We start from the raw sequence: 25985 nt of genomic DNA, 5'->3' as shown, positions 1-25985 counted from the left end.
GGTCAATAAACCAGGAGGACATAATCATAATAAAAATCTATGCACCCAACGACAGGGCTCCAAAATACATGAAACCAATTCTAACAGCACTGAAAAGATAGACACCTTCACAGTAATAGTAGACTTCAACGTACCACTTTTAGTGAAGGACAGGACATCCAGAAAGAAGCTCAATAAAGACACCGAAGATCTAAATGCCACAACCAACTAACTTGATCTCAAAGACATCTTACAGAACATTCCACCCAAGAGCAGCCAGGTATACTTTCTTTTCCAATGCACATGGAACATATTCCAGTAATAGGCCACACATTAGGCCACAAAGCAAGCCTTAATAGAATCTAAAACATTGAAAATATTACAAAGCATCTTTTCTGACCACAGAGCCATAAAAGTAGAAATCAATAATAGAAAAAAATGAAGAAAACAAATCAAATACACAGAAACTGAACAATACTTTGGTCAAAAACTACTGGGTCATAGAAGAAATCAAGGACAGAATGAAGAAATTCACAGAATGAAATGAGAATGAAAACACATCCTACCAGAACTTTTGAGACAACAGCTAAACCAGTGCTCAGAAGTCAATTCATAGCAATAAATGCACACATCCGAAAAGAAAGGGCCAAAATCGAAACATTGCCTGTAAAACACAAACAAATAGAAGAAGGGCAGCAAAGAAGGCCATGGGCACCAGAACAAAGGAAATAACAAAAATTAGAACAGAAATCAAAGAAATAGACAATAGAAAAACTGAAAGAGTCAACAAGACCAAAGCTGATTCTTTGAAAACATCAACAAAATCGATAAACCACTGGCCATTCATCGTCAAAAAGAACATTTCAAAATCTATCCTGAAGTACAATGCTGTCAGTGATAGGATAATATCCATACACCTACAAGGAAGATCAGTTAATATGACTATTATTCAAATATACACACCAACCACTAGGGCCAAAGATGAAGAAATAGAAGATTCTTACCAGCTGCTGCAGTCTGAAATTGATCGAACATGCAATCAAGGTGCATTGATAATTACTGGCGATTGGAATGCAAAAGTTGGAAACAAAGAAGAAGGACCAGTAATTGGAAATATGGCCTTGGTGACAGAAACAATGCCGGAGATCAAATGATAGAATTTTGCAAGACCAACGACTTCTTCATTGCAAATACCTTCTTTCACCAACATAAGCGGTGACTATATACATGGACCTCACCAGATGGAACACACAGAAATCAAATTGACTACATCTGTGGAAAGAGATGATGGAAAAGCTCAATATCATCAGTCAGAACAAGGCCAGGGGCCGAATGTGGAACAGACCATCAATTGCTCATATGCAAGTTCAAACTGAAACTGAAGAAAATCACAGCAAGTTCACGAGAGCCAAAATATGACCTTGAGTATATCCCACCTGAATTTAGAGACCATCTCAAGAATAGATTTGACGTATTGAACACTGGTGACCGAAGATCAGATGAGTTGTGGAATCACATCAAGGACATCATACATGAAGAAAGCAAGAGGTCACTGAAAAGACAGAAAAGAAAGAAAAGACCAAGATGGATGTCAGAGGAGACTCTGAAACTTGCTCTCAAACATTGAGCAGCTAAAGCAAAAGGAAGAATTGATGAAGTAAAAGAACTGAACAGAAGGTTGCAAAGGGCAACTCGAGAAGACAAAGTAAAGTATTATAATGACACGTGCAAAGAGCTGGAAATGGAAAACCAAAAGGGAAGAACACGCTCGGCGTTTCTCAAGCTGAAAGAACTGAAGAAAAAATTCAAGCCTTGAGTTGCAATAGTGAAGGATTCTATGGGGAAAATATTAAACGATGCAGGAAGCATCAAAAGAGATGGAAGGAACACACAGAGTCATTATACCAAAAAGAATTAGTCATTGTTCAACCATTTCAAGAGGTGGCATATGATCAGGAACCAATGGTACTGAAGGAAGAAGCCCAAGCTGCACTGAAGGCATTGGCGAAAAACAAGGCTCCAGGAATTGATGGAATATCAATTGAGATGGTTCAACAAACACATGCAGCACTGCAGGTGTTCACTCGTCTATGCCAAGAAATATGGAAGACAGCTTCCTGGCCAACTGACTGGAAGAGATCCATATTTATGCCTACTTCCAAGGAAGGTGATTGAACCGAATGCGGAAATTATAAAACAATATCATTAATATCACACGCAAGCAAAATTTTGCTGAATATCATTCAAAAATGGCTGCAGCAGTATATCGACAGGGAACTGCCAGAAATTCAGGCCAGTTTCAGAAGAGGATGTGGTACCAGGGATATCACTGCTGATGTCAGATGGATCCTGGCTGAAAGCAGAGAATACCAGAAGGAATACACAGGCATTCAGCTGTGTGGATCATAACAAATTATGGGTAACATTGCGAAGAATGGGAATTCCAGAACACTTAATTGTGATCACGAGGAACCTTTACACAGATCAAGAGGCAGTTGTCCGGACATAACAAGGGGATACTGATTGGTTTAAAGTCAAGAAAGGTGTGCGTCAGAGTTGTATCCTTTCACCGCACCTATTCAATGTGTATGCTGAGCAAATAATCTGAGAAGCTGGAGTATATGAAGAAGAACGGGGCATCAGGATTGGAGGAAGACTCGTTAACAACCTGCGTTATGTAGATGACACAACCTTGCTTGCTGAAAGTGAAGAGGACTTGAAGCACTTACTAAGTGCTAAGATCAAAGACCACAGCCTTCAGTATGGATTACACCTCAACATAAACAAAAATCCTCACAACTGGACCAATAAGCAACATCATGATAAACGGAGAAAAGATCGAAGTTGTCAAGGATTTCATTTTACTTGGATCCACAATCAACACACACGGAAGCAGCAGTCAAGAAATCAAAAGACGAATTGCATTGGGTAAATCTGCTGCAAAGGACCTCTTTCAAGTGTTGAAGAGCAAAGATGTCACCTTGAAGACTAAGGTGTGCCTGACCCAAGCCATGGTATTTACAGTGGCATCATATGTATGTGAAAGCTGGAGAATGAATAAGGAAGACCGAAGAAGAGTTGACACTTTTGAATTGTGGTGCTGGCGAAGAATATTGAATATACCATGGTCTGCCAGAAGAATGAACAAATCTGTCTTGGAAGAAGTACAACCAGAATGCTCCTTAGAAGCAAGGATGGCGAGGCTGCGTCTTACATACTTTGGACATGCTGTCAGAAGGGATCAGTCTCTGGAGAAGGATATCATGTTTGGCAAAGTACAGGGTCAGCGGAAAAGAGAAAGACCCTCAACGAGGTGGGCTAAGGCAGTGGCTTCAACAATGGGCTCAAGCATAACAACTATTGTAAGGATGGCGCAGAATCAGGCAGTGCTTCGTTCTGTTGTGCGTAGGGTTGCTATGAGTTGGATTCGGCTCGACGGCACCTAACAACAACAGAAAACCCTGAAGAATCCAGAAGAAAACTACTAGAACTAACAGATGATTTCAGCAAAGTATCAGGATACAAGATAGACATACAAAAATCATGTGGATTCTACTACACTAACAAAGAGAATTTCGAAGAGGAAATCACCAAATCAATACCATTTACAATAGCCCCCAGGAAGATTAAATACTTAGGAAGAAATGTAACCAGAGACGTAAAAGACCTATACAAAAAAAACTACAAGACGCTACTGCAAGAAACCAAAAGAGACCTACATAAATGGAAAAACATACCTTGGTTATGGATAGGAAGACTCAACATTATGAAAATGTCAATTCTACTCAAAGCAATCTCCAGATACAATGCAGTCCTGATCCAAATTCTAGTGGCACTTTTTAATGAGAAGGAGAAACAAATCACCAACTTCATATGGAAAGGGAAGAGGCCCTGGATAAGTAAAGCATTACTGAAGAAGAAGAACAAAGTGGGAGGTGTCACACTTCCTGATTTTAGAACCTATTATACTGCCATGGTACTCAGGACAGCCTGGTACTGGTATAACAACAAATATATAGACCAATGAAACAGAATTAAGAATAAAGACATAAATTCATCCATCTATGAGCAGCTGATACATGACAAAGGCCCGAAGTCCAAGAAATGCAGAAAAGACAGTTTCTTTAACAAATGTCCTGGTATAACTGGATATTCATCTCTAAAAAAATAAACAAGACCGATACGTTCAAAACCTAACTCTAAATGGATCAAAGACCTAAATATAAAATCTAAAATGATAAAGATCATGGAAGAAAAAATAGAGACAACACTAGGAGCCCTAGCACATGACATAAAGAGAATATAAAATAACTAACAAAGAATAAACCCCAGAAGAGAAACTAGATAATTAGGAAAATAATTAGGAGCTCCTAAAAATCAAATCCCCATGTTTATCAAAAGACTTTACAAAAAAAGTAAAAAGACAACCTACAGACTGGGAAAAAATTTTGGTTATGACTTATCTGATCAGTGTCTGATCTTTGAAATCTACAAGATACTACAAAATCTCAACAACAAAAATAACCCAATTAAAAAATGGGCAAAGGATATGAACAGGCACTTCACCAAAGAAGACACTCGAGCAGCTAATAGCTAAATGAGGAAGTGCTCACGATCACTAGCGATTAGAGAAATGCAGATTTAAAACTACAATGAGATCCCATCTCACCCCAACAAGGCTGGCATTAATCCAAAAAACCAAAATAATCAATGTTGAAGAGCTTGTGGAGACACTGGGACACTTATACACTGCTGGTGGGACTGTAAGATGGTACAACCACTATGGAAATTGATTTGGCACTTCCTTAAAAAGCTAGAAATAGAACTACCATACGATGCAGGAATCCCACTCTCTGGAATACAGTCTAGAGAAATAAGAGCTCTCACATTAATAGATATATGCACACCCATGTTCACTGCAGCACTGTTCACAATAGCAAAAAGATGGAAACAACCTAGGTGCTCATCAACCAATGAATGGATAAACAAATTATAATATACTCACACAATGTAATACTACACAACGATAAAGAACAACGATGAATCCGTGAAACATCCCTTAACATGAATGAATCTGGAAGGCATTATTCTGAGTGAAATTAGTTAGTTGCAAAACGACAAATATTGTATCAGACTACTATTATAATAACTCAAGAAAATGTTTAAACACAGAAGAAAATATTCTTTGATGCTTATGAGGGTGGGAAAGGAGGGACAGGGGAATTCACAAACCAGAGAGTAGAGAATTATTTTAGGTGAAGTGAAGGACAACACACAATATAGGGGAAGGTAGCACAGCTGGACTAAACCAAAAGCTAAGAAGTTTCCAGAACACAACTAAGCACTTTGAGGGACAGAGTAGCAGGAGCAGGGGACTGGGGACCATGGTCTTGGTCAACTGGAATAACAAAGTTTATTAAGAAAATGTTCCAAATCCCACTTTGGTGAGTCACATCTAAGGTCTTAAAAGCTTGCGAGTGGCCACCTAAGATGCATCAACTGGTCCCAACGCACCTGGAGCAAAGGAGATTGAAGAACACCAAAGACACAAGGAAAATACGAGCCCAAGAGACAAAGAGACCACATAAGCCAGAGACTCTATCAGCCTGAGACCAGGAAGAACTAGATGGTGACTGGCTACCTACCAATGACCACTCTGACAGGGAACACAACAGACAGTCCCTGATGGAGCAGGAGAAAAGTGGGGTGCAGAACTCAAATTCTAGTAAAAAGACCAGACTGAATGGTCTGACTGAGACTAGAAGAACCTCAGAAGACATGGCCCCCAGACTCTCCATTAACTCAGAACTAAAACCATTCTGAAGCCCATTCTTCAGACAAAGATTAGACTGGAGTATAAAACAAAATAATGCTGGTGAAGAGTACGCTTCTTGAAAGTAGCAGATCCTGTCCAGAGGTGGGATGAGAAAGCAAAAAGGGATAGGAGCTGGTTGAATGGACAAGGAAAACCCACAGTGGAAAGTGGGAGTGTGCTGGCACATTATAGGAACTGCAAATAGTGTCACACAATAATATGTGTATAAATATTTGTATGAGAAAATAATTGGACCTGTAAACTTTCACCTAAAGCACAAGAAAAACAAACAAAAACACCCACTGCCACTGAGTCGATTTCCACTCATAGCAAACCTATGTAGGACAGAGCAGAACTACCCCATAAAGTTTCCAAGGCTATAAATCTTTAAGGAAGAGGCTGGTGGAGAGGCTGGCAGATTCAAACCAAGACCTTTCGGTAAGCAGCTGAGCGCTTAACCATTGTGTCACGAAGAGTCCTAATGAAAAGATACAGCATGCTTTTAGAACACCGTTCTACCCAAATAGATCTTATTCACAAAAAACTCCAAACAATTTTACTTTTCTTTCAACTTCACAGAAAATTCTTGAAAATTTTATATGAAAGTACAAATGTCCACAAATAACCAAGATGTTCTAAGGAATACTGCACGGGGACTTGTCTAAACACACACACACCCACACATCCAACTTTGTGTGTGTGGGGGTGGGTGCATGTGTGTGTGTATAGGTATAATAAGTTAGACAGCATAGTTTCAGTATAAGACTATACAGATAGATCGGAGAAAAATAAATAGTCCTGGCACAGGCCCACCTACCAATATGGAAAGTGGTGCCATGACAGAGGAAGCACTGCAGGGCACTGCCAGAAACCACACACACTTTAATATGTGGGGTGTAGTCAACTAATTATCTAATCGGGATAATTAAAGCATTCCTACCTACTCCATGTACAAAAATCAATTCCAAATAGTTAGGTTTTAAATGTGAGAATGAAAATCATAACACTCAGAAGTTATAATAAACAAATAATTCTATGACATCAGGCCAGAGAAAAAATTCTGAAATAAGGGAAGTCATAAGGCAAGAGATTGACAAACTCAGCTATATAAAAACCCAAAACTATTCATCAACGGGCAGCAAAAAGTAAATGAGTACACAAGCTACATACTAGGAAAAAATTTTCAATATATACAAATAAAAAATGTATTTCCAAACTCTATAAAGAAGCCCTGAAAAGTCACAAAAAGATGAACTAACAGTGAGAAAATATACACAGCCTTGTCAGTACTGGAGCAGTTAACTGCAGAATAAAATTGAAGTACAATACCATTTCATACTCACTACAAAGTAAAAATTAATTCAATAAACCCATGTTGCCAAGCAAATGAAGTAAATTAAATACACAGACACACTACATCAGCATGTCCTTGTAAATTTACACTTGGCAACTTGTAAAATTACACTTGCAACTTGGCAGTTTCCCCTCACTGGGTTACTGGGCAAGAGCACTTGGAGCCTGGAAAGAGACTGAACGTAACAGCACCAGTCACAAGAGGGAAAACTGAACTAGAAACAACTGAAATTTCATAAGCTGCTGTGGTGTGATGGATCACTTTCGTGTGGCCTTTCCCGCCATGGTCTTGTAATTTCTGCCCAAGTGATTGGGCAGGACTGTGTGATAGGGTAATTGTGGCCCAAGAAAGGGATTGGTCAGTTTTACCATCCCCCTGGGCTTGAAATGAGCCACCCCAGAGGTGGGAAAGAGAAGACCCCCACCACCACCAAAGAAGAACAGCTAGGAGCCAGCACGTCCTTAGGACCCGGGATCCCTGCGCTGAGAAGCTCCTGGAACCAGAAGGCAGAGAGAGAGCGGGTTGTAACAGTGAAGACAGAGAGACCTGGGAGCAGAGACCAGGCAGTACAGACCCAGTGTGGTAGGCTTCTGACCCACTGGGAGAGAAGCTGAGTGCCTCTGGGCAGAGGCTGAGGGCCAGGGAGAGGCATGCCTGCGAGCATGGCTGGGTGGCTGTCCTGATGGAAGAACTATATCCTGAGTGTTTTTCAACCTGAATTGTAAACTGTTACTTCCCTAATAAACCCCATAATTGTGAGTATTGTCTGTGAGTTCTGTGTGCCCACTGCCATGAATTATTGAACCCAGAAGAGATGTAGAGAGTACCGTGGCAGGGATGGTTGGTATCAGACTTGGTTAAGACGGTGGAGAGCAGAGGCATGTCTGGCCTCCGCCTCTTAGGAATCAGCCTTGGGCTGTTGATCTTGATTTTCCTTCCCAGTTGTGAAGCTAGATGAGGTCAGATACTACCCCCATGCGGTTTTTACAGCTGTACAATGGGTACGTAAATTGTAGCCCATTCATAAAATGGAACACATACATATACAGAAACATGGGTAGACTAGAGCTACAGACACCAACACATGAAGCTCAAAAATATCATGAGGAAAACAAGTCACTAAAGAACCCGTACAGAGTAATTGCATTTATAGAAAGCTCAAAAGATGCAAAGCTCAACAATATATAGCTTAAGAGTTAAGACTTGTGTGGTAAAGCTGTAATAATAGCAATAACAACAATAACAAACTTGGAATATACAGAGAGGGGTTGCCTCCAGGTTAATGAGATCAGGGCAGGACACACCAGGAAGCTCGAAGAACTCCCCAAGTCTCATTTGTAATCAGGTGCTTAGGGTTATTAAACTTTAATGAAAAGTTTCATAAATTCTATGTTTATAATCTGCTTTACAGTAGAGGGAGACCTGGTGGCACAGCGGTTAAACACTCGGCTGCGAACCAAAAGGTCCACAGTTCAAATCCACCAGCTGCTCCTTGGAAACCCTATGGGGCAGTTCTACTCTGTCCTACAGGGTCACTATGAGCAGGAATCCACTAGATAGCAATGGGTTTGGATATTTTTAGTTTTACAGTAGAAAGCTTAAAACACTACTAAAACGGGCAAAAAAAATGTAATTTTCATATATTAATCCCAACAAGTAATCTGATAGCCCCTTCGTTTTAACTTGTCTTAGGTCAGGAAGGCTTTTATACTTCAACTTTTCATACCTGGATGGTAGAAATTTACATTCACGTTCACTAGAGGCTAAAGTGTTACAAAAAAGTTTAACACATTTGTGCAAATCATAAAAATGTACATTAGAGCTCTGCGTTTAGATCCAATGACCAGGGGTATCAGTCTGTATATCCGTTTTCTCTCAGTTAGGAGAATATTTCCAAAACGGCGAAAAGATGTAAAACATCAGGGGTTCTGGTATAATACAGTAAATGTAGTAGAAGTCTTTAAGACCCTTCTCAAGATTCAAGTAAGCTTTAGGGCACCTTTTGCATCCGTTAAAATAGGCATTCTCCTGTGTTTCAGAAGTTTTCTATCCATTAAAGTAAAAAATTCTCAGTAGAAACATAACAAACTGATCCTGAAATTTGCTTCCTGTGGAAACTGACCCTAAGAACTTAAACACACCAATCTCATATTCTGAGCTGCTTCAGCAAAAAAGGACACTTTAACTTTAGATTCTAATCCACAACTGTGGGGAATGGTCAAGTTTTTTAGAAATGTAATACCAGCTCTAGGCACAGAGAGCCTGGGAGGACAGGGACCCGGACTGGGTTACTGTGCTTCACGCACACCTGAAAGACACAAGTAAAACTATTCCCCACTAGAACAGAAATGGTTTTACAGACCCCAGACATGATCCAGCAGGACTCACACTCCTGCATCATGCCTGTGGTGAGGTCAGGAGAGTGCCAAGCCCCACACAGGACCCCACAGAGTCAGGGTTCTTCCCCGAATAACCCTCTCTCCCGTTCTTTACCCCATCACACCGCGTGAGGGGTGGAGCTGCAGTGTTAGGACTGCACAGAAAAGACTCCAGTGCCTGGGGGGAAGCCAAGAACACCGTTAAGAGTGACAGGACCAGAAGGCTCTGGAGGGCCTGGGCTCACCTCCTCAGTCAGAGCTGCTCCATCTTCAGGCTTTGGTCAGGAGAGTCATTCAAAACAGAGCACCAAGGCCCAGGGTGGGGAGGTTAATACCCCATGGTGTCAGCTCTGGGAGTCGCATACAGAAGGTGACCCCAGGTATCCAAGGCTTGAGAAACCATATATGTGTAGAGGAAGGGCCCAGTGAAGACTAGGGACTTAGGATGCCCCTTAGGATTGCGTCCTCTTCTGCCAACTTTTACCTCGTGAAAGAAACACCAAGCACGGAGAAGACAGCTGGTCCCCTACCAAATCATATTTAGCCTTACCCCCTTATACTAAGAATTAGCCAGTTCTCTATGGTACTCACCATTTCCAGGCTACAGCTTCTGGAAGTCTAACTGAATGTTCTCTTGGAGCCTAAGAAGCCACTTCAGAAAGAGGGATGGAAGTAGAAGCAGAGCCACCGGGCAGTCCGGAGACAGATGAAGATGTCTGGTGCGCCCAGGTGATATCCTTACTTACGATTGCGTGGATGTGCAAGCTGGTCATCCTAGGTCCCCAGATGCCTGGACTGGGCTAGTTCTCCCTGTACCACACCTGGGACCTGAAATGGAAGAAGATGGGGAAGAGGCAGTGTTGAGTAAGGAGGCAGCGACAGGTCCTTGGCCCGGGAGGGCTTTCGTTCAGGATCGAGGCAGTGCTGCACCCTAAGAGCGTTTGTTATTCCAGGCAGATCAGCCTCTATCCTTCCAGAGCATACACTTGGATTCTTCTGGCAAAAAGATCACAGACAGAGGAATCTACTCATGAGAAGCATCCAGGTGAGGACAGGCTGGAAACGTTCAACCTGGTTTCCTCCCGGGAGGCAGGGGTCCAAGGCTGAGGCTGTGGGTTCACCTGCGTAACTCTACCCCCTGTAGGTCAACACGCGTACTGCTATTTCATATCAACGTGGGTGCATTTTCAGGGAGAACGTATTTTTCACGGTTGGTCAGTGCATTCATCATGCTTCACTGATTTTTAATTATGTGCAGTTAAACCCTTCTGTTGAGTTTTTTAAATTTTCATTTCATATACACCACTGTAATACATGATCAGCATTTTTCCTGCTGATCTTGCAATGAACATTTCTTTATTCCCCTTCAGTTGTTCTCCTCCCCTTCCTCCCTCCTCCCCCCACCCCCTTACTCTCAGACCACGATATAACCGGTCCCCAAGCTTTCAAGAAATCAGGAGGATTCCTCAACACTTTCTCTCTCAACTTTATAATGAATCGATCAACCAATAAATCAGAGAATCATGAAGTTTTCTCTAAGGAGCCCTCTCCCACCTCTGTTCCTGTTTCTTTCCACCCAGCTTTCCCATCCAACAGATTGCTACTCTGTTATTTCTTGGTCTCGGGGTGAATGTTCTCTCTCTTGCATGATCATTATACCAGTGTCTCCCCCATTTAAGTACAATCTTTCCTTTTATCATTTTCTCTAATAAACCAAACCACAAGCCCGCTGCTATCAAGTCAATTCCAACTCATAGCGACCCTATAGGACAGAGTAGAACTGCCCCACAGGGTTTCCAAGGAGCAGGTGGTGGACTGAAACTGCCGGCCTTTTGGTTAGCGGCTGAATACTTCACCACCACGCCACCAGGGCTCCATTTTCTCTAATAGCACTGTCTAAGTTTAATTCACATCTTTATTTCTATGCTTATTATTTTCAGCATAAATGAGGAGCCTGTTAGTTATGTAGACTCTCAAGCCCCATCCCAGAACTGCTGAATCAAAATCTGCATTTTAACAACATCCCTAAGTTGTTCACTTCAACATCCAAGGCTGAGAAGCATTCCCTGCTCCATAGTCTGGAACTCAAGGAACAAGCATCTATCAACTGATGCCCTCTGGACCACCTACATCTATATCACCCACTACCGTCCTAACCCATAAACAATCTCCATGTCTAGGCCACCTCACAGGCTTCCTTATCTTGTTCACTACGAGCTCCTGCTTGACATCATTCATTCATGGTTGTCTTTCCCAAAATTGATCTGCGGCATAGGAACTGGACTGTTATGTTTTAAATCACAAATATATTCACACCCATCCCTGTTTAATGCCCATCGGTGGCTGTCCACTACCCTTCAAAAAGCCCAGAGTGGCCAGCATGGTTCTAAAGGACCTGCTGCCATTGCTTCCTCCAGTCTGGCTCATACAAATTCCTACCCCCTACCTCCGCCCCCCCCCCCCCCCAAATCCACCCTTCGTTTTCTCTGCTTCAATCACCTCTGACTTTCATCAAGGAATGGATGATACTGGGTTCTCTGCTCCCTCAGGTCCTTAAACACTCATTTTTCCCAACTGAAATACTCTTTCCATCCCCACTCCTCCTGCTATCAACCCTGCATGTAGCTAAAGCCAACAAATTTTATTAACCTTCAATTACATAATTATCCCTTTCAATTAGTCTAACCAATCCCACTGCTGCTGAGTCAACTCTGACAGGTAGTGACACTACAGGTCCTTTTATTACAGGTTTCAGCTGTCCCTGGTTTTTCATTACGTGTTTTAAAATGCCTCCCACGCTACAGCGTAAATCTATGGGCAGACCCTCGGTATTTTTTTTTTCCTGTTCTGGCTTATGACATTAATAAGGGAGGTCACACACAGAATAAATCACATACATGGACTATCACCCACTGTATATACTCTTGAGGGGCACTATCCAGTGAAATTCTCTTTGAGGATAGACATGTTCTGTAGTGGTAGCCACTAGCTGGTGGCACAGTGGTTAAAGAGCTTGGCTGCTAATCAAAAGGTCAGCAGTTCAAGTCCACCAGCTGCTCCCTGGAAACCCTATGGGGCAGTTATACTCTGTCCTATAGGGTAGCTCTGAGTCTGAATCGACTGGAAAGTTAAAGGTTTTAGCCTGGACTAAACCAACAGCTAGGAAGCTTCCTGAATACACCAAACACTTTGAGGGACAGAGTAGCAAGGGCAGGGGTCTGGGGACCATGGTTTCAGGTTTCAGGGGACATCGAGGTCAATTGGCATAACAAAGTTTATTGAGAACATGTACTGCATCCCACTTTGGTGAGTGGCGTCTCGGGTCTTAAAAGCTAGCAAGCGGCCATCAAAGATGCATCAATTGGTCTCAACCCACCTGGAGCAAAGGAGAATGAAAGACACAAAGACACAAGGAAAATACAAGCCCAAGAGACAGAAAGGGCCACGTAAACCAGAGGATCCATCAACCTGAGACCGGAAGAACGAGATGGTGCCTGGCTACCATCAATGACCACCCCAACAGGGTACACAACAGAGAGTCCCTGATGGAGCAGGAGAAACGTGGGGTGCAAAACTCAAATCTGAGTAAAAAGACCAGACTTAACGGTCTGACTGAAACTGGAGGGACCCTAGAAGACACCACCCCCAGAATCTCTGCTAGCCCAAAACTGACACCATTCCTGAAGCCAGCTCTTCAGACAAAGATTAGACTGGACTATAAGACATAAGGAAACCCTGGTGATGTAGTGGTTAAGTGCTATGGCTGCTAAGCAAGAGGTCAGCAGTTCGAATCTGCCAGGCGCTCCTTGGAAACTCTGTGGGGCAGTTCTACTCTGTTCTATAGGGTCGCTATGAGTTGGAATCGACTTGACAGCAGTAGGTTTGGTTTTTTTGGTTTATAAGACATAAAATGGTACTGGTGAGGCGTGTGCTTCTTAGCTGAAGTAGACACACGAGACTAAATGGGCAGCTCCCGTCTGGAGGTGAGATGAGAAGGCAGAGGGGGTCAGGAACTGACTGAATGGACACACGAAATACAGGGTAGAGAGGAGGAGTGCGCTGCCACATTGTAGGGAGAGCTACTAGGGTCCCGTAACAATGTGTGTTTAAGTTTTTGTATGAGAAACTGACTTGAAGTGTAAACTTTCACTTAAACACATTAAAAAAAAAAATCGGATTTCTATGGTTCAAAAGTTGGCCTCTCATCAGAGGAAACTCCTGGTGCAAAGGCAGGGAAAATCTTAACGTCTTTGAAAAAAAATTTTTTTTTTTTTTTAAACTGTGGTAAAAGATTATCTAACATGAGGGTGAATGTTATAAATTCAAGTCAGAAAGCCATATACAAGCAGTCCCCAGATTACAACTGAGTTCTGTTCCTAAATCTGTCTTTAATCAAATTTGTATGTAAATACGGACATGTAGGTAAGGTTGTAGTCAAAATGTTTATCTTACTGTGTAGTATATAGTGTACCTCTCTATGCACAAATAATATTAGAAAAAAAAAACTTCCAGATACACTGAAACATTTTTAACATAATAATTCGATAACAGTGTTTTGATGGGCATGGAAAAGTAGCACCCATTTCCTATTACAAACCATTGTATGTACCTTCTCCACAGTTGAACAGATATCTACAGGGCGTTACCCAAAATAGAAGATTCTGTTCTATAAAACCTCCGACACCAATTAGATACTTTCTTGTAGACTCTGAACTAAAAAATCTACATTGTGCCACCAAGCAATTTTTGCTGGGTTTTCAACCCTCCTCAGCAGAGGTAGGTAGGGTTGTGGGCGTGGGTAGGATGGTGCTGGGGCCAGAGGGATCATTCCCCAGTCACCTCTTCACCAGGCCTGTCAACCCCACAAACTATGAGGCCCCCGCCTCAGAGTACAAGGAAAAAAGTGCCTCTCAGGATGTGCTCAGAGAAAGCCCAGGCCCAAAGGTTGGAAAGAGGATGCTTAGGGAAACCCAATTGCCAAGTTCTCCAAGGACCCTTGGAAACCATATGGACGTACAGAGGTCAGGAATGTAAGGCTGCCCTCCCCACCCAGTCACCAAAAGGTCAAGAACTGCTGCGATAGTGAAATCCTGCACGTGTTAAGTAGGGGAAACAGAAGCCCAGAGAGGTGCTGCGATGGCTCTGGGCAGTACAGCATGGAGGGCCCGCGGGACGAGGTAGGACGGAGCTGGGTAAGGGAGTGCCACGCAAGCCCAGCTATGTGCCCAGTGTGTGCAGTGAAGGGTGTACTCGGAGAACACAGCAGAACACGGCGCCTTGTCCCGGCTGCCAGCCACCACCACCTGCAGGCCCACTTGGACGGTGGGGCTAGCCCTTTCAGAGCTCCAAGGGAGGTTGGTACATGTGGGTTCTCTGTTGCAAGCCAAGGCTGAATTCACCACGTCCCGGGGGCCTGGCCGCCGAAGGATGCCCTGTGGCACCTGCACACGCAGGGGAAGTGTGGCCCAGGGACTGGGATGGCAAGTCAGTTTCTTCCTGATATGCTTTAGGGGTGTTGGTTTGTAACTGGGTTTTACATTAAGTCCTAAGCTGGACACTTGTAACCCATGGACTGCCTGTACATAAGCCTGACCACACAGGATCCTGTTGGGCAATGTAAAATATATGGCATTTATTCTACATGTGATTGATGGCTTACTTGGTTTACAATTTTGATATCCCTCTTGCTGCTAGATGGACTATACCTCCTTGTGACAAGACAAAGAGTAGGAGAAGGTTCAGAAGCTGTTTTCCTATGGGGCATCTCTCACAGTAGCTTGGACTAGGATTGCAGCCATGAAGATGGTCGGTATATTTGGGTTCTAAACCAACAAGACTTGGTGCTTTCCTGAAGGTGGAAGATGAGAAAAAAAGAGGATAGAGGTGGACTGAGCATATCTCCCAATCTAGTGAATGGATGCTGGTGCCATTTACTGATATGGGAAAGCCAGGTGAGAAACAGATTTGCTGGGGTGAGATTGGAGAGCTCTGTATTAGACATGGTAGGTTTCGGAGCCATATAGCCCACAGTGCCCCAGTAGACTATGGGAAGGTTTGATCTCTGAGTCCATTGGTACTCAAGAGCCTGTACCTCAGTCCAGAGGTTGCTGCCTCCTGAAAACAAAACAAAAAAAATTAAACCATGACCTCTGACACAGGCTCATTCCCACTTGTGGAGCTTCAAGCTGGAGGGAGGCAAGAGCACAATTCTGGCATGTATTAGGCCTTCGGGAAATATAAGTTGATATTGTGGAGTTATCTGAGGAGCAAGTCTTAAGAGTCTGAACTAGGAAAATTCAGTCGTTTTGAATTTGACATGAAGTGACTACACTACCAGTCAAGTCTCCAAGGGGAACTGCAGCACACCCAGGGTACTTCTAGGTTATCAGTCTCTAAGGATGGAAAGAGAAAAATAAACACACCACATTTGTCTACAGACATTGAGATTTCAAGTGGCATTTAATGATCATTTTTCCTCTAAGCATTTTTGAAATTTTTGAAACATGCAGGGTTTTCACAATTTAAAAAAATAAGAACATTTATTTCTCCACAGACTAGTTTTTGACAATGGATTCTTAGATATGATACCAAAAGTATGAGCAACAAAAGACAAAGTACATAAACTGAACTTCATTAAATAAAAATATGGAGCATCAAATGATTTTATCAACAAATTGAAGAGACAACCTACAGAATGGGAGAAAATATTTGGGAATCACATACCTGATAAGAGTTTAATAACCAGGATATATAAAGAACTCCTACCCCTCAACAACAAATCTAAACATGGATTTTTAAAGTGGGCAAAAAATTTAAATAGACATTTTACGAAAGAAAATAAATGCATGAAAATATGTTTGATACCACTAGTCACTAGGAAAATGTACATCAAAGCCACAATGATACCACCTTGGCCCAACTAGGATGGCTACCATCAGAAAAACGGAAAACAACAAGAACTGGAGAGAGTGTGGAGAAATTGTTGGTGGGACTGTAAAATGGTGCAGCCTGTGCAAAACAGTTTGGTGGTTCTTCGAAAAGTTGAACATACAATTACCACCTAACCCAGAAATTTCCATTCCTAGGTATATACCCAAAAGGCTTGAAAGCAGGGACGAAGCAGGTATTTTACACTAATGTTCACTTCAGCACTATTCGTAACAGCCAAAAAGTGGAAACCACCTAAATGCCCATCAACAGATAGATGGAAAAAACAAAATGTAGCAAATCCATACAATGGAATATTATTCACTCATAAAAATAAATGATGTTCTCATAAATGCTATGACATGGATGAACCTTGAAAACATTATGCTAAGTGAAATAAGTCAAACACAAAAGTACAAATATTGTGTGAACCCATTTACATGAAATATCCAGAACAGGCAATATATACAGACCAAAGTTTATTAGTAGCTACAAGGGGCAGATAGGAGGCGGAAGGGGAAGTTAGTGCTTAAGGGGCACTAGTTTCTGCTGATGTCGGAAACCCGGATGGCATAGTGGTTAAGAGCCACGGCTGCTAACCAAAACATCGGCTGTTCAAATCCACCAGGCACTCCTTGGAAACTCTATAGGGTAGTTCTACTCTGCCCTGTAGGGTTGCTGAGTCAAACTCGGCTCGACAGCAGCAGGGTCAGGTTTCTGCTAAGGGTGATGCAAAAACTTGGAGGCTGATAGTGATGATGGTTGTACACATACCCGTTGCCATCGAGTCAGTTCCAACTCATAGCGACCCTATAGGACAGAGCAGAACTGCCCCATAGAGTTTCCAAGGAGCGCCTGGTGGATTTGAACTGCTGACCTTTTGGTTAGTAGCTATAGCTGTTAACCACTATGCCACCAGGGTTTCCGGTTGAACACATAGTGAACATAACTAATGTTACAGAATCTTTCATGTGAAAATAGTTGCAAGAGCAAATGTTTTGTTATACACCCACTCCTCACTTACTGACATGGTTAGGTTCCAAAGACCAGGTCGTTATGTGAAAATGGGCATTATGCCAAACTTGGAGGATGCCCACATTAGATCACAAAATGGAGGATGACTACATCATTACATAGCTGCCAAATGACAACACTGCATAATTGCTAAGCAGCTGAGAATCACAGCCCAGCGAAGTTGACACCTTAACTACCACAGCCAGCACTACTCCTGCCTTGCACCTCCGTGTTCATTACTGTCAGACGTATGTCATCAATGCAGAAAATAGTTGGGTACATTTTTTACCACTGTTGTAAATGCAAAATGTCGAACAAGGCAGTAAGTGAGGAGTGGGTATACATTTATTTTTGCAAAATACTAGCTGTCTCATAATCTGGCATTTTTGTTTTCAGGTACAAAACCCTTCAGATTAAAATTTACCAATAAATTCAGTGTCTCCATCTATGAAATGAGTGATAACTGCGCCACCCTGTAATCTGTTTCCGTAAAGATTACAGCCAAGAAAACCTGTGCAACAGTTCAACTCTGTAACACATAGGGTCGCCATGAGTGGAATGGACTCAGTGGCAATGGGTTTAGTTGTTTTTTTTTATAAGATTATGGTGAGGATTAAATTGGTGCACATGAAAGTGCTTAGAACAGTGCCTGGGGCATAGTAAGTGTGCAACCATTAGCTAGTATTATCATCCTCATTATTATTAATATAATGAGGATTTATGTGTGCAAAGATAAAAAGAGAAGGAAAATAACTTAAGAGGGCCTACTACATGCCAGATACTTTCATGGCTTCCTCATCTGATCTCTGAATTAGATATCATTATTATTTATTACCTTTTAACCAACAAAGAAACTAAAATTCAAGGAGAGAAAATCACATTTGAGGAACCACAGTGTGTAAAGAATGAATTTTTTAAGGTAAATCGATCTGGATCGCTTGATTATTAATAAGAAAACAACACAAAACAAAAACAAGACAACTTGCTAACAAAAATTCTGATGAACTATAGTTCTAAATAGAAAAATTGATTACGCTAATGACACTGGAGTTAGCAATGATTTCCGAAACAGGACACTTAAACTGAGACACTTTACATTTTTGAAATGATATCTGTAGCTGCTGGTTCACTCTTTAGTGTCTACATACTATTCCTCTTTTCTATGTAAAATGGTGTCATTTTGTTGCTCTTGCAATAGGTTTGACACACACATACTATCTTCATTCTACTGTATTACATTTGGCTTAAAAAAAAATTTCTAGCCATATTACAGATGCCATTGAATTTACTCATCAATTTAAGTTTTACTTTTTCATGTTCAAAACTACTTACTGTAAATCATGACTTTCTAATAATTATACATCTCATTTATTTAAGGAGAGTGGCTTGTAAAATAATTACCACAAAGGCTGAGATACTTTTTCTAACACTGTAGTGTGCTGGCCCTCTAGAACCTGCTCAAGTATTTTGATTACTTTGATTACACGCTGCCCGTGATCCCCTCCTTCCCAACATTTACTGCTCTGACACTGGGAATAAGCCCAGGTTTTGCTGCAAGAAGCCTGACGTCTTCAGCCTATGAAGAAATGTGGCTTGCTGACAGCAGAAATTGTGGCTGGATCACCAGCACCCAAGCCCGCAGTCATCTCTTTAAATCGCTCAGGGCCCATATTAACCTTGTTCAGCCACATCACGGTTTACATCCGGTCAACGAGGTTTGGCCACACTGTTCCTCAGACATTCAGGTTAAAAATCCCTGCCTTACAGCCAAAGGAATTCCTCAAAATGTGCCTCCTACTAAATATTTTCCTCCTGAAATTGGGATAAATAGGGTCTTAAATGCACGTCCTAGTTCCAATCATCTACCATAAACACGTTCATCTACCTTAAACACCTATAACTGTTAAAGAAAGGGAGGGAGAAGATACTCCTCATCATATAAACTTACTTTTTGTCTGACTGGTAATACTTGAGGAAAAAACAAAACACCAAACCCGATGCTGTAGATTCCGACTCACAGCCACCCGACAGGACAGAGCAGAACTGCCCCGCTGGGTTTCCAAGCAGCGACTAGTGGACTTGAACTCTGGACCTTTTCTGGTTAGGCGCCAGGCTCTTAACCGCTGCGCCACCAGGGCTCCAAGGCTTCATCAAAGTCCTGCCTTAATGAAGCACAGGAATCAAGGGGAGCCCGGCGGAGGCGGCGGCGAGCAGGGCACGGAGACTCCGGCTGACCACCCCGGGCTCCGACGAGGCCCGTGACTCTGCATTTCTCACACACGCCCAGGTGCAGCTGGCGCGGCTGCTCTGGGAGCCACTCGTTTGCTAGCGAGGACGGGGACGGTTTTACCTGTCAGCGCGCCCGGGGACAAGGTGCAGCCCACCTAGCCGGCCATCTCACCCAGGCCGGGGAGGAGACAGCCGCGGCCCAGGCGAGCGCGGCGGGGTGGGCCGGGCTCCCAGCGGTGCTGGCGGCGGCAGGAAGGCGGCGACGGTGGCGGCGGCGGCGGGAAACCAGGGAAGCGGGGAGGCGACGGCGGCGGCGCTGGCAGAAAAGCAGGAAGGTGGCGGCGGCGGCGGCGGGAGGCCCCGGGCACAGCCCGGCTACGTGAAGCCCCGCGGCTCCGGAGCAGCTCACCGAGGGCGAGAGGCCGGGACTGCGCAGGAGAGCGGGGACAGCACCCTTAGACCCCAGCGGGGGTCCCCAGGCCCCACCTGGTACTGGAGCCGCCCAGACGCGAACCGACAAACCCACCTCACACAGCAGACCGAGCGCGTCCAAATTTGGCTGCCGGCAGTCAAGGCGCACTTCCGCTTCCGGGTTTTTGGATTCTGGCTGCGGGAGGAAAGTGTCCTGAAAGTCGGAAAAAAACATTTTTTACATGTATTTTGTCTAAAATTAATCTACCCGTTTCCAAATTTATTGATTTTATTACTCGTCTCTTACTTTTTCTCCATGTTTGTATTTTCAACTCTGTTTATTTTAGATTGGATTAAAAAAAAAAATCCCAACCTGAAAATAAGCTTTTTTTTAAGGTTATTTTTCTTAACTTCTTATACTTTTATATTTGCATCTCTTGTCTCCTACTCCGAAAATCTTGTTTCCTAAATGTACTTAATAAATCGACCTCTTTATCTTTTTTTATTGTGTTTAAGTGAAAGTTTACAATTCAATTCAGTTTCTCAAACAAAAACTTAAACATACATTGTTATGTGGCCCCAGTTGCTCTCCCCCTTTTGCCTTCTCACCTGGCTCTAGACAGAAGCTGCCCGTTTAGTCTCTTGGGCCAATAAGTACACTCCTCACTAGTATCATTTTATGTCTTACAGTCCAGTCTAATCTTTGTCTGAAGAGTTGGCTTCAGGAACGGCTTTAGTTTCAAGCTAACAGAGTCCTGAGGCCATGTCTTCTGGAGTCCCTCCACTCGAAGTGAGATGATCAAGTCTAGTCTTTTTATGTGAATTTGAGTTCTGCACCCCACTTTTCCCCAGCTCCATCGAGTACTTTCTGTTGTGTTCCCTGTCAGGGCAGTCATTGATGGTAACCCGGCATCATCTAGGTCTTCTGGTCTGAGGCTAACGGAGTCTCTGGATTATGGGGCCCTTTATGTCTCTTGGGCTCATATTTTCCTTGTGTCTTTGGTGTTCTTCATTCTCCTTTGCTCCAGGTGTATCTTAGATGTATCTTAGATGGCTGCTTCCTAGCTTTTAAGACCCCTGACACCACTCACCAAAGCGGGATGCAGAACATTTTCTTAATAAACTTTGTTATGCCAACTGACCCAGTTGTCCCCAGAAACCATGGTCTCCAGACACCCGCCCTTGCAACTTGAAGTGTTTAGTTGTATTCAGGAAGCTTCTTAGGTTTTGGTTTAGTCCTGTTGTGCTGACTCCCCCTGTATTGTGTGTTGTCCTTCCCTTCACCTAAAATAACTCTTGTCTACTAGCTGTTCAGTGAATACCCGTCTCCCTCCCCACCCTCGTAACCATCAAAGACTGTTTTTTTCTGTGTTTAAACTGTTTATTGAGTTCTTATGACAGTGGTCTCATATGATATTTGTCCTTTTGCAACTGACTAATTTCACTCAGCATGCCTTCCAGATTCATTCATGTTATGAGATGTTTCTTTGATATATCATTCTTTATCGTTGCGTAGTATTCCATTGTGTGAATATACCATAATTTGTTTATCCATTCATTCGTTAATGGGAACCTAGATTGTTTTCACCTTTTTGCCATTGTGAACAGTGGTGAAATGAACATAAGTGTGCATATATCTATTCCTGTGAGGGCTGCTATTTCTTTAGAATATATTCCAAGTGGTAGAATTATTGGATCATACGGTACTTCTATTTCTAGCCTTTTAAGGAAGCGCCAGATCGATTTCCAAAGTGGTTGTACCATTTTACATTCCCACCAGCAGTGTATAAGTGTTCCAGTCTCTCCACAACCTCTCCAACATTTATTATTTTATTTTTATTAATATCAGCCTTGCTGGAGTGAGGTGGTATTTCATGGTTCTTTTGGTTTGCACTTCTCTAATGGCTAATGATTGTGAGCATTTCCTCATGTATCTGTTAGCTGCCTGAATGTCTTTGGTGAAGTGCTTGTTTATATTTTTTGCTCATTTTTTAATTGGGTTATTTATCTTTTTGTGTTTGAGGTTTTGCAGTATATTGTAGATTTTAGAGATTAGACACTGCTCAGATTTGCCACAGCCAAAAAATTTTTCCCAGGCTGTAGGTTGTCTTCATACTCTTGGTGAAGTCTTTGGATGAGCAAAAGTGTTTATTTTTAGGAGCTCACAGCACCCAATGCTGTTGACTTGTAAGGACTGGGAGGTACCACTTATTCTTGGACCCCTGTTGCGGTGGCTAGGTGTCGTGGGTGGAGCCGCTAGTGCTCAGGCCACTGATGTAAGTAGGTGAGGACGCTTCTTAACAGGCAGAGCAGTGTCAAATGTCATGAACCTGCCTCTCCACCATGTATCTGAGGCAGTTGAAGTTAGGCTTCAGGCACATACCCTGCTGTACTATGCTAATAAGGGCCTATGCTGTTGACAGGGGCCCACACAGGTCTATGCATGGGTGAAAGGCATTCAAAGTCCATGGACCCCTTATACCTATGCCTAGGCAAAGGAGCTGTTTCTGCCCTGAGTGCCCAGCTTAAGGGAACTGACAGATTGTTTTTTCCCTGTTTGTTAATTTGTTCCCTCTGTAAGACTGGGAGAATGGCTCAGGGCAAGTGCAGGGTCCTTATTCTGGGCCAGGGTATGCAGCCGGCTGGCACCCAGTGCAGAGCAGGAAGGGAGCAGGTAAGTGGGTGAGAGGTTTTTCCCAAAGGGGTTAAATGCAGATACTTATTCTTTGTCAATTGAGGGCCGCTTCTCAGTTGTTCTGGAGGGTTAAGCAGACTCTATGCCATTCGGCCTCTCCCCATGTAGAAATCACTTCCCAAACACCATGGTTTGTCTAACCGTGTTTGTGGCAGTGGATATGGCCTGCGAGGTGTAGGTTCCCTCTAGTCAGGTCTGGCAACTCCTGCCTGGTTCTGAGCTGTTTCTCCCTCCCCTGCCACTCAATCTGGTTCCTTAATTCCTCAACTTTGCCATTGATGTTCAGAGTTCCTAGCTTATCATATACAAGTGATTCACTTGTTTACTGAGGTCTTTGTTGTAAGAGGAAACCACAGGAAGCATCTTACTACTCCACCATCTTTGTCCCACCTTGCAAATACATTTTTTTACCAGCATAAACGGCAACTATACACATGGACCTTGGCAGATGGAATACACAGGAATCAAATCAACTACATCTGTGGAAAGCGGCAATGGAGAAGCTCAATATTATCAGTCAGAACAAGACCAGGGGCTGACTATGGATCAAACCATCAATCATATGCAATTTCAAGTTAAAACTGAAAAAAATCAGAACAAGTCAGCAAGAGACAAAGTATGATCTTGAGTATAACCCACCTGAATTTAGAGAACATCTCAAGAATAGATTTGATGCATCAAGCACTAATGACCAAAGACCAGATGAATTTTGGAATGACATTAATGGCATCATACATGAAGAAAGAAAGAGATCATTAAAAAGCAGGAGAGAAAGAAAAGACCTAAATGGGATGTCAGAAGAGACTCTGAAACTTCCTCTTGAACATCAAATACCTAAAGCAAAAGAAAAAAATGGTGAAGTAAAAGAGCTGAACAGAAGGTTTCAAAGGGCGGCTCAAGAAGACAAAATAAAGTATTGTGATAACATGTGTAACAAAGACCTGGAAATAGAAAACAAAAAGGGAAGAACATGCTCAGCATTTCTCAAGCTGAAAGAACTGAAGAAAATTCAAACCTGGAGTTGTAATATTCAAGGATTCTATGAGGAACTATTAAACGATGCAGGAAGCATCAAAAGAAGATAGAAGGAATATACGGAGTTGCTATACAAAAAGAACTGGTCGACATTCAGCCATTTCAAGTGCTAGCATATGATCAGGAACTGATGGTACTGAAGGAAGAAGTCCAAACTGCACTGAAGGCACTGTTGAAAAATAAGGCTTTGGGAATTTATGGAATACCAATTGAGAGGTTTCAACAAATGGATGCAGTGTTTGAAATGAGCGCTCATCTATGACAAGAAACTTGGACAACAGCTACCTGGCCAACTGACTGAAAAAGATCCATATTTATGCCTACTCCCAAGAAAAGTGATCCAACTGAATTTGGAAATTATCGAACAATATCATTAATATATGGAGGCAAAGTTTTGCTGAAGATCATTCGAAAGCAGCTGCAGCAGTCTATCGACAGGGAACTGCCAGAAATTCAAGTCTGATTTATAAGAGGACCTGGAATGAGGGATATCATTGATCATGTCACATGAATCCTAGGTGAAAGCAGAGAATATCAGAAAGATGTTTACCTGTGTTTTATTGACTATGCAAAGGCATTCGACTGTGTGGATCATAAGAAATTGTGGATAACATCGTGGAGAATGGAATTTCCAGAACACGCAATTGTGCTCATGAGGAATCTGTACATGGATCAAGAGGCCTTCGTTCGAACAGAACAAGGGGATACTGTGTGGTTTAAAGTCAGGAAATGTGTGTGTCAGCGTTAAATCCTTTCACCATACTTATTCAATCTGTATGCTGATCAAATAATCTGAGAAACTGTACTATATGAAGAAGAACAGGGCATCAGGATTGGGGAAAGACTCATCAACAGCTTGCATTATGAATATGATACAACTTTGCTTGCTGAAATTGAAGAGGACTTGAAGCATTTACTGATGAAGATCAAAGACCACAGCCTTCTATATGAATTACAGCTCAGCATAAAGAAAACAAAAATCCTCACAACTGGACCAATAAGCAACATCATGATAAATGGAGGAAAGATTGAGGTTGTCAAGGATTTCATTTTACTTGGATCCACAATCAACAGCCATGGAAGCAGCAGTCAAGAAATCAAAAGACACATTGCATTGGGCAAATCAGCTGCAAGAGATCTCTTTAAACTGTTAAAAAGCAAAGATGTCACCCTGAGAACTAAAGTGTTCCTAACCTAGGCCATGCTGTTTTCAGTGACCTCATATGAATGCAAAAGCTGGACGATGAACAGTGAAGACCGAAGAAGAACTGATGCCTTTGAATTGGGGTTTTGGAAAAGAATACTGAACATACTACGGACTGCCAAAAGAATGAACAAATCTGTCTTAGAAGAAGTACAACCAGAATGCTCCTTGGAAGTGAGGATGGCAAGACTGCATCTCACATAGTTTGGACATGTTGTCAGGAGGGATCAGTTCCCGAGAAGGACATCATGCTTGGTAAAGTAGAGGGTCAGTGAAAAAGAGGAAGACCCTCAAAGAGATGGATTGACACAGTGACTGTAAAAATGGTCTCAACCATAACAACAATTGTGAGGATGGTGCAGGACCAGGTGGTGTTTCTTTCTGATGTGTACAGGGTTGCTATGAGTCAGAGCCAGCTGTATAGCGCCTAACAACAACAGCAATGATCTTATATACAGAAAATCTCAAAGAATCCACAAGAAAACCACTGGAATTAATAGATTTCAGCAAAGTATCACGATACAAGATAAACATACAAAAATCAGTTGAATTCCTCTACACCAGCAAAGAGAACTTTGAAGAGGAAATCGCCAAGTTGATACCGTTTACAATAACCCCTATGAAGATAAAATACTTAGGAATAAATCTAACCAGAGATGTAGAAGACCTATACAAAGAAAAAAATGGAAGCCCTGGTGGCGTAATGGTTAAGTGCTATGGCTGCTAACCAAAGGGTTGGCAGTTCGAATCCGCCAGGCGCTCCTTGGAAACTCTACGGGGCAGTTCTACTCCGTCCTATAGGGTCACTATGAGTACTGGGTTATACAAAGAAAACTACACAACACTACTGCAAGAAACCAGAAGAGACCTACATAAGTGGAGAAAAACATACCTTGCTCACGGATGGGAAGACTCAACATTGTGAAAATGTCAATTCTACCCAA

At 42.5% G+C, this 25985-nt stretch overlaps 1 protein-coding gene across 3 annotated transcripts in view; it reads right to left on the bottom strand.

Annotated features, from left to right (window-relative positions):
* The window catches only part of LOC126072033 (zinc finger protein OZF-like), a 45485-nt gene extending 25215 nt beyond the window's left edge, over positions 1-20270 (bottom strand). The window contains exons 1-2 of one of the 3 annotated variants that reach the window (XM_049876644.1): positions 20223-20270; positions 10118-10354 (exon numbers count right to left, since the gene is read on the bottom strand). In XM_049876644.1, coding sequence (XP_049732601.1) covers positions 10118-10120 — 3 coding nt within the window. In that variant the 5' untranslated portion in view covers positions 10121-10354; positions 20223-20270. Of the gene's footprint in view, positions 1-10117; positions 10355-19817 lie in introns of all 3 variants that reach the window. The other 2 variants (XM_049876643.1, XM_049876645.1) reach the window with 2 other exon arrangements.
* Positions 20271-25985: the final 5715 nt, after the last annotated feature.

Source organism: Elephas maximus, chromosome 3, assembly GCF_024166365.1.
Source record: "Elephas maximus indicus isolate mEleMax1 chromosome 3, mEleMax1 primary haplotype, whole genome shotgun sequence".
Taxonomy (NCBI): domain Eukaryota; kingdom Metazoa; phylum Chordata; class Mammalia; order Proboscidea; family Elephantidae; genus Elephas; species Elephas maximus.
The sequence above is the reverse complement of the archived record's forward strand: the minus strand, read 5'-3'. Positions and strand labels throughout refer to the sequence as shown.